The sequence below is a fragment of the Rhinopithecus bieti genome, unplaced genomic scaffold (genome assembly GCF_001698545.2).
Source record: "Rhinopithecus bieti isolate Rb0 unplaced genomic scaffold, ASM169854v2 scaffold_8220, whole genome shotgun sequence".
In the NCBI taxonomy this organism is placed as follows: domain Eukaryota; kingdom Metazoa; phylum Chordata; class Mammalia; order Primates; family Cercopithecidae; genus Rhinopithecus; species Rhinopithecus bieti.
Window position 1 is genome coordinate 3,020,202 of NW_016806392.1, and position 9,751 is coordinate 3,029,952.

General features: G+C 37.6%; 1 protein-coding gene across 11 annotated transcripts in view; it reads right to left on the reverse strand.

Annotated features, from left to right (window-relative positions):
• TBC1D5 (TBC1 domain family member 5) overlaps window positions 1–9,751 on the reverse strand; it is a 607,988-nt gene that overhangs the window by 50,996 nt on the left and 547,241 nt on the right. For all 11 annotated transcript variants that reach the window (XM_017875878.1, XM_017875888.1, XM_017875889.1 and 8 more), the window contains one exon: window positions 7,798–7,961. In XM_017875878.1, coding sequence (XP_017731367.1) covers window positions 7,798–7,961 — 164 coding nt within the window. The remainder of the gene's footprint in view (window positions 1–7,797; window positions 7,962–9,751) is intronic.

A 9,751-nucleotide genomic window follows, 5' to 3' on the forward strand; every position in this document is an offset into this window, starting at 1 on the left:
TCTTTTTATTTGTTTATTGAGACAGGGGCTTGGCTCTGCTGCCCAAGCTGGAATGCAGTGGCACAATCATAGCTCACTGCAGACTTGAACTCCTGGGCTCAAATGATCCTCACACCTCAGCTTCCCTAGTAACTGGGGACTACAGGTGCACGCCACGATGCCCGGCTAATTTTTTTGTTAATGTTTTTGTAGACATGGGGTCTCACTATGTTGCCTAGGCTGATGATTTTCTTTTACTCTATTTTCGTATACTTTAACCTTAGCAAAGATATTCTTAGAAAATGATTTGGCAACAATCATAGAATATGACTAACAGTGCTAAAACAAGTAAAATTTATTTAACAGAAGAATGACCACCTAAAATAGACTTCTAGAAAGCTAAGTATTGGATGTGATTGATATTATCATGTAAAATAAAGCATAAAAATTAAACGTATCAAAATGTTTATTTTCTCTTCAAGACAAAACAATACCAATCCTCAAAGTAATAGTACTACTAATAATGAAGTGAGGTCATTTAAAAAACTTTCTACTAGTTTTCACATTTCAGTAAAGAAGTATAATGATGTCTTTTATAAGAATCTGGCACAAGGCTTCATTGTTACCTCTTTAAAGACTAAGCTGAATCTTGCCCTCTTTCATTATATGGCCAAATCATGGGCATTAACAGGAATAAATGTGATACTTCTTTTTTATCTAAAGAAGATAGGCTGTGGGTTATAGAAAGGGTATGTATGATACATAAAAAGGCAATATTGAGACAAAACAAGTTCTACAACACACTATATGATGCTTGTCCAGGATATGTCATACCTATGTAGATTTTGACAATCATTTCTCAGAACCATTACAAGCAGATTTTACCATACTTCGACTGATAGCTACTACTAGATTATCTTAGGTTTTATGTCTCTTTCTACCACTATTTTGGCAATTAACATCAACAATTTATTGATCTTGAACCACTTTAAAAGATGAACTGAGTCTTGAAATCTGAAAGGTATCATCATATAGTTTAAGGGACAAGAGACCCAAACCAAGAGATGTCTTTACTTTCATTTCTGGCCACTTGTTTGTATAAGAAATTTAAGTGAAAAGCTATCTTGAATATTTTCCAGGATATGGAATATCACTGTATCACATCACACTGGCTTGGAAATGAAAGCAAATTGGACCCATGTATGGTAGGTACCTAGTCATAGGCTCTGGTGTCCTGGGACCACTCTAGTGGCAGCAGGCAGCTCCCATGAGAAAATGAGTCCCAGCTATGGACCTAAACATTTACCAACTGTGCACTGTTATGCTGTGATAACCATCGGTCTCAGAAGCTTAAATCAGCAAAAGCTGATTTCTCCCTCATTCTTCATGTCTACCATGAGTTGGCAGGGAGGTTCTGTTCATGGTGTCAGAGGGGAAGACAGCTGTGGATGGGCTTGCAGTGACAATACATATATGTCACTTTCAGTCACAATGCAGTAGAGAGAACTAGTCATATGATTTTTGACAGATCATAGGGACAAGGAGGTGCAATCCTATTAAGTGCCCAGAATGGGCAAGAACTGGCAAAGTGTACTGACTTAACACACTATTTAATAAAATAATAAGATAAAACTACTACTTGGAAAACCATGAGCTTATTTATCTTAAAAATTTCTGCCTACTTCCTTCCCCAAAGTTAGCAAATATACTAAATTTTGAATGATTACTTGCATTCTCTTGGTTCACAGCAAGTCTATGTAGAGAGTTAGATTTACTTTATGTCTATTTTTACTTAACTTCTCAGTTTTACGTTAAAGTATCATCATAAAGAAAAGCAATTAATTGGTGTTGCAGACTAATCCATATGCCACCAAAATATGATAGAATGCAAATGAAACCTGTCTCCATATGCCTTTCTCATTTGTTATTCTCTTACTCTGGTTCTTCACAGACACGTTCTTTGTACATGCAGATTATCTCCTCTTCTAATTTATTATGCCAAAATATTCTATTTTGCTGTAATTTTTAGTTGTTATTTTTAATCTAAGTTATATACGTAACACTTATAAGTGTCAATAAACTGAAATGGTCAATACAATGAAATGGTGCTTTATTCAACTGTTTCTGTTATGAAGAACAGTTCCCCACAACCCCACCCTCTACTTCTTGCTCCCCAGAAACAACCACTTTAAATTCTTTTACCCATTTTGTTTTTTCACCTCTATATCATCTATGTATCTATGTATCTATCTAGTTTATCTAAGACAAGCTCTTGCTCTGTACCCCAGGCTGGAGTGCAGTGGCACAATCACTGCTCATTGCAGTCTTGATCTCCCACACTCAAGTGATCCTTTTACCTCAGTCTCCCGAGTGGCTGGTACTACAGTTGCATACCACCATACCTGGCTAATGAAAAAAAATTTTTTTTTTGTAAGGACAGGTCTCACTATATTGCCCAGGCTGGTCTTGAACTCCTGGACTCAAGCAATGCTCTCGACTCAGCCTCCCAAAGTGTTGGGATTACAGGTGTGAGCCACCACAGCTGGCCTTTATCTCTAACTTATCTAGCCACTTCTTGATTTCTCTTGAGTATTATCCCCTGATTCCCCACTATGGAAGATAAAGATTTAGTTGTATTGACCACTACCACCTGCTCCCTCCTCTCCTCCTCAGGCAAACACGTAGTTCCCATGCCCCATCTTCTCAACAGGTATAGTGTGATTCTGAGTAGATTAATATTCAATAGGCTTACATTATAATGTCTATTTAAATGTTAATCCCAGCTCAGTTATAAGGTTTATCATAACCTTTCTTTCTTTTTCTACACATACTTTTTCTTTGGGGTTACCAATTGTCCTTTTTTGGGGTTAGTTTAGCTTTTATAAAGTTATCACCCAAACTCATGCCTAGTTGCATACATCTCTCAATTTGTTAAAGTATATTAGTCATTCTTCTAATTTTATCTTTTTGAATAAATCTTTCTGGAAACTTCCAACTTGCTCCAATCTGGGCTTGCTACTACTTTCTGGGTCTGCTATTTAGCAGTGCTATAGTCTTCGGATCTCTATACATTATTATTCTGGGGATCTTTTTGTTTTGCTTTGGATCCTCTATTTCCTAGTTCTTAGGTATTCCTCCTCCTTAGTTTATGGCCTCATTTTTGTACAGCATATCCTCCAGTGGATTCCTAGGGTACATGAGAATCATTTTTTTTTGAATCTTTAATGTCTAAACATGGCTTTATTTTACACTGAAAATTAACTACTAGTTTAGCCAGATGTTGAATCTAGGTTAGAAGTAATTTTTTCTCAGAACTTTTTTTTTTTTTTTTTTTTTTGAGATGGATTCTTGCTCTGTCACCCAGGGTGGAGTTCAGTGGCGTGATCTTGGCTCACTGCAACTTCCACCTACCGGATTCAAGTGATTCTCCTGCCTCAGCCTCCCGACTATAGGCGCCCACCACCACGCCTGGCTAATTTTTGTATTTTTAGTAGCGATGGCATTTCACCATGTTGGTCAGGCTGGTCTTGAACTCCTGACTTCAGGTGATCCACCTGCCTTGGCCTCCCAAAATGCTGGAATTACAGGCGTGAGTCACCACGCTCGGCCATTTCTCAGAACTTTCAAAGTATCGCTCCATTGTCTTCCTTTTGGTATTGCTACTGAGAAGTGTGCAGCTATTTTAATTCCTCATTCTTCGTTAGAATTTTTCTTTTCCAACTCTATGAGTCAGTAAGATTCTTTTGTTTGCAGATTTCTAAACTTTTTCAGTAATACATCTGACTGTAGGTTTGTTTTTTCTTGAGTGGGTCAGTCTATGGACTTTTCCTATCTTAAGACTCAGTTATTTTATTAATGGAAAAATTTCTCAGATTGTATTTTTGATATTTCCTTTCTTTTATTTTCTCTGTTCACTCTGAAATTCCTATTTTAAAAAATTTCTGGGCCAGTTCTCTCATTTTCTTATGTTTTTCTCTCTTCTATTTATTTTATATTCTATTTTCAGGGGAGATTTCCTCAACTTTATCTTCCAACTCTTTCACTGAGTTTTACATTTTAGAAAAATGTATACATTAGAAAAGGTATTACATTAGAAAAATATAACATTTAGAGAACAAAAAAATGTATTAAAATATGATATTTGTTTTCTTGTTCTGCATAGCCTGTTTCCTCCCAGTTGCTTTTTTCTGTTTTTGTCTTTCATTGTCAAATCCTCTCTTCAAGTGTCTGGTGATCCTTGGCTGTCTTGTCCATATAAAATAGTATGAACTAAAAAGCTAAGAGGAGGTTCTGTTTGGATGGAGCTTGTTAATGGTGGGGTCCACTATAAAGTAACTGGGTGTTTCCTTGGAGCACCCCTGGGGTAAGTATGTTTATAGCTGTGTATGTGTGTGTGTGTCTTTTGCCTAGAGAAACCCCTTCCAAATCTCTTGCCTGAAGGCTATCCATATACTGGTACTCTGGAAAGCAAGCTGGGGAGGCCTGGGGTCTCAAATTTAGCATTTAAGTATTCACTACCCCTTTTTCTTTTCTTTTCTTTCTTTTTTTTTTTTTAGTAGAGACGGGGTTTCACAGTGTTAGCCAGGATGGTCTCGATCTCCTGACCTTGTGATCCACCCGTCTCGGCCTCCCAAAGTGCTGGGATTACAGGCTTGAGCCACCGCGCCCGGCCCACTACCCCTTTTTCAGTAGGGTGGTTCACACTGGAATGTGCCTGATCTCTTAGACCACACACATTCTGTTGTACACTTTTCAGAGAATTAAATTTTCAGTCTTTTGCTGACGTAGGGAAGGAAATCTAATTCCTCTTTCAGAAGCTTCTGACCAGTTGTCTTGTCTTCAGTTCTGCCTTCATTTTCACTTGTAGATCCTGAGCTTCTGGAGAATTTTACAATGTAAGTCAAGCTGCTTCTTTGTTTTTGACTTACCACTGACTTAAGGTTCAGCTTTCTTAGGCTGCTTAGTTGTCAATTTTCATCTGTTTTCCAAGTAACAATATTTTATTGCTACTGTTTTCTCTTTTGTTTTCTTATTTTTTGAGGGTTTATCTTTAACTGCCCTTGTCCTTGCAGTGGAATTTTAGGAGGGAACAGAGCTAAATGCTTGCACTAAAGGTGCCATGTTTAAACTAAAGTTCCTCTCTGCTCTTTTATATACTACAGAATCACAGTTCCTACATATCGAAGGGATCCCTAAGAGGGCAGGTAGTTAAACTCTTTCTGTCAGAGAGCAAAAATGTTTAATTTGCAGATAAGGTGGTTAAAACTCCAGAAACTGAGTGTCTTGCCCCAAGAAATACAAAGTCACACAGATAGAGAACATAATATTCTATGTACCTTAAATAATTATCTCTCAAAGGTTTAATTGTTTGTTTGTTTTTCTAATTTAGGATAATGTCAGTTATAGCTAGATCCTTTTCTGTATTACCTTGGCATCCTCTTCCACAGGGCAGATGAGTTCTTATTAAGATATTAGATGTTAAACTACAGTCATGTGACACATAATGATGTTTTGATCAACAACAGACCACATATATGATGGTGGTCCCATAAGACTATAATGGAGCTAACAAATTCTATTGTCTAGTGACATCATAGCTGTCGTAATGTCATAGTGCAACGGATTCAGTGTTTGTGGTGATACCAGCCTACTGTGCTGCCAGTCATATGTAAGTATGGCACATACAATTATGTACAGTGAATAATAATAATCGATTGTGTTACTGGTTTATGTATTTACTATACTATACTTTTTATCATTATTTTATAATGTACTTCTAGTTACATATATTAAAAAAAGAGTTAACTTTAAAACAGCATCACGCTGGTCCTTCAGGATGTATTCCAGAAGAAGGCATTGTTAACACAGGAGATGACAGCTCCATGAGTGTCACTGCCCCCCAAAGACCCTCCAGGGGGACAAAACTTGGAGGTGGAAACAATGATACTGATGATCCTGACCCTGGTTAGGCCTAGCCTAATGTGCTTGTCTCCATTTTTAACAAAAAAGTTTAAAAAGTAAAATAAAAAAATTCAAAACAGAAAAGACCACAGAATAAAGATGTAAGAAAAGAATTTTGTACAGCTAAAAAATGTGTTTGTTTTGAGCTAAGTGTTATTACAAAAGAAACAAAATTAAAAAAAAAAAGTTCATAAAGTAAAAGTTATAGTAAGGTAAGATTAATTTATTTTGAAGAAAGAACTATTGTTTAAATAAATATAGTGTAGCCTAAGTGTACAGTGTTTATAAAGTCTACAGTAGTGCACAATAATCCTAGGCCTTCACATTCACTCAATGCTCACTCATTCATTCGCCCAGAGCCACTTCCAAGCTCCATTCATAAGAAGTGCCCTAAACAGGTGTACCATTTTTTTTCCTGTATACCTTACAATTTTCTGTACCTTTTATATGTTTAGATACAAAAATACTTACCATTGTTATAACTGCCTACAGTATTCAGTACAGTGCTATGCTATACAGGTTTGTATCCTAGGAGTAACAGACTATACCATACAGCTTAGGTGTGTAGTAGGTGGTACCATTTCGTTTGTATAAGTACACTCCACGATGTTTGCACTATGATGAAATTGCCTAACAACACACTCCTCTGAATGTATCACTGTTGTTAAGCTATGCATGGCTGTTATAAAATGTGGTTAAATGTGAAGTTGGCTTATAATAATTTCAGACACAACCAAGTTTTTAAAGCAGTGGATATGCCTTAGCTATATTCTTTTGAGAAATGTATATAAAGAATTTTACAGGCTGGACGCAGTGGCTCATGTCTGTAATCCCAGCACTTTGGAAGGCCACGGTGGACAGATCACTTGAGCCCACGAGTTCCAGAGCAGCCTGGCCAATATGGCAAAACCCCGTCTCTAATAAAAATACACAAATTAGCCAGGCATGGTGGACACACCTGTAATCCCAGCTTCTTAGAGGTTGAGGCATGAGAATCACTTAAACCCAGGAGGAGGAGGCTGCAGTGAGCCAAGATTGAGATTCTGTTTCAAAAAAAAAAAAAAAAAAAAAAAAAAAAAAGAAGAAGAATTTTACAGAGTATTAAAATATAATTTAAATGTAGTTTGTATAGCTTTTTATGTGGTAAATCAATTATTTTTAATTTTCAAGAAATATTTTAAATGGAAAAAACAGTTTGGTTTGTTCCAGCTTCCATCATTTATTTGTTAAATTTTATAAGAAAACACAGGCTTTGAAGAAAAGGCGTTTGTAGAGAAAAAAAGGAGTGGGATTTGGGAAAGATTCAACTTATTTTATTTTATTTTATTTTTTATTTTTATTTTTTTGAGGCGGAGTCTGGCTCTGTCGCCCGGACTTGAGTGCAGTGGCCGGATCTCAGCTCACTGCAAGCTCCGCCTCCCGGGTTTACGCCATTCTCCTGCCTCAGCCTCCCTAGTAGCTGGGACTACAGGTGCCCGCCACCTCGCCCGGCTAGTTTTTTTGTATTTTAGTAGAGACGGGGTTTCACCGTGTTAGCCAGGATGGTCTCAATCTCCTGACCTCGTGATCCGCCCGTCTCGGCCTCCCAAAGTGCTGGGATTACAGGCTTGAGCCACCGCGCCCGGCCTTAACTTATTTTAAAATGATGCTACTTTCTTTTATTTCCAGTGTAATACAGGCTATAGCCTTAAAATATTACTAAAGTATAATAATAAAATACTTTTGATAAGATAATTCCTTTTAGTCCATAAAAGTTTTAAGAGCTTTATAAAACTGGGCACTAACAGAGCTTTCATAAATGCAGCACTCTATGGAGGAAAATGAAGAATGAAGAGAAAATTGTCCTTAAATACTTACAGATTCTTTTCTGCCCATAGTTTTGCTGTGTGAGCGGGAACGTGAGATGTTGCTAAAAAAGGAATCTTTTTTAGTAGCAGATGAAGGTGGGGAGCCAGTGAATTCTCTTCCTCCAGGCAAACTCTCAACACTTGGAGATGAACTGATGTTTTTAGAACTTTGCCCTGTAAGAAAAATTAAGTAGCAATAATGAAACACCAGACTCTTTCACTAAGCTACTGAATCTACTGTTTTTAATAAATGATGATCAATTATGATACCACTAGGTTGATACTATCAACATAATGACACTATGGAGTATTAAAATGCATGCATTTATATGTATCAGAATAGCCACCAGTTTTTTAAAAAATAGTGAAGTATCTAGCACCATAGTTTTCTATGTTTTTTTTATACTACAATTATCCAAGCATTGCACACATATAAAAGAACTAAAAAAAAGGGGGGGACACCCAAGATGGCCGAATAGGAACAGCTCCAGTCCCCAGTTCCCAGCGTGAGCAACACAGAAGACGGGTGATTTCTGCATTTTCAAATGAGGTGCAGACTGACACCTCACACTCACACGACTGGGTACACCTCTGAGACGAAGCTTCCAGAGCAAGAATCAGACAGCAACACCCGCTGTTCAACAATATTCTATCTTCTGCAGCCTCCACTGCTGATACCCAGGCAAACAGGGTCTGGAGTGGACCTCAAGCAAACTCCAACAGACCTGCAGCTGAGGATCCTGATTGTCAGAAGGAAAACTAACAAACAGAAAGGACACCCACACCAAAACCCCATGAGTACGTCACCATCATCAAAAACCAAAGGCAGATAAAACCACAAAGATGGGGAAAAAGCAGTGCAGAAAAGCTGGAAATTCAAAAAATCAGAGCGCATCTACCCCTCCAAAGGAACGTAGTTCATCACCAACAATGGAACAAAGCTGGACAGAAAATGACTTTGACGAGTTGAGAGAAGAAAGCTTCAGTCGGTCAAAATTCTCAGAGCTAAAGGAGGAACTACATACCCAGCGCAAAGAAACTAAAAACCTTGAAAAACGAATGGTTGAATGGATAACAAGAATAATCAATGCAGAGAAGACCATAAAAGAACAGACAGAGATGAAAACCATGACATGAGAACTACGTGACAAATGCACAAGCTTCAGTAACCGAATCGATCAACTGGAAGAAAGAGTATCAGTGACTGAAGATCAAATGAATGAAATGAAGCGAGAAGAGAAGTGTAGAGAAAAAAGTAAAAAGAAATGAACAAAGCCTCCAAAAAATATGGGATTATGTGAAAAGACCAAATCTATGTCTGATTGCTGTGCCTGAAAATGATGGGGAAAATGAAACCAAGTTGGAAAACACTCTGCAAGATATCCAGGAGAACTACGTCCCCAACGTAGTAAGGTAGGCCAACATTCAAATTCAGAAAATACAAAGAATGCCACAAAGATACTCCTCGAGAAGAGCCACTCCAAGACACATAATTGTCAGATTCACCAAAGTTGAAATGAAGGAAAAAAATGTTAAGGGCAGCCAGAGAGAAAGGTCGGGTTACCCACAAACAGAAGCGCATCAGACTAACAGCAGATCTCTTGGCAGAAATGCTATAAGCCTGAAGAGAGTGGGGGCCAATATTCAACATTCTTAAAGAATTTTCAACCCAGAATTTCATATCCAGTCAAACTAAGTTTCATAAGTGAAGGAGAAATAAAATCCTTTACAGACAAGCAAATGCTTAGAGATTTTGTCACCACCAGGCCTGCCTTACAAGAGACCCTGAAGGAAGCCCTAAACATGGAAAGGAACAACCAGTACCAGCCATTGCAAAAACATGCCAAAATGTAAAGACCATCGAGGCTAGGAAGAAACTGCATCAACTAACGAGCAAAATAACCAGTTAATATCATAATGGCAGGATCAAGTTCACACATAACAATATTAACCTTAAATGTATT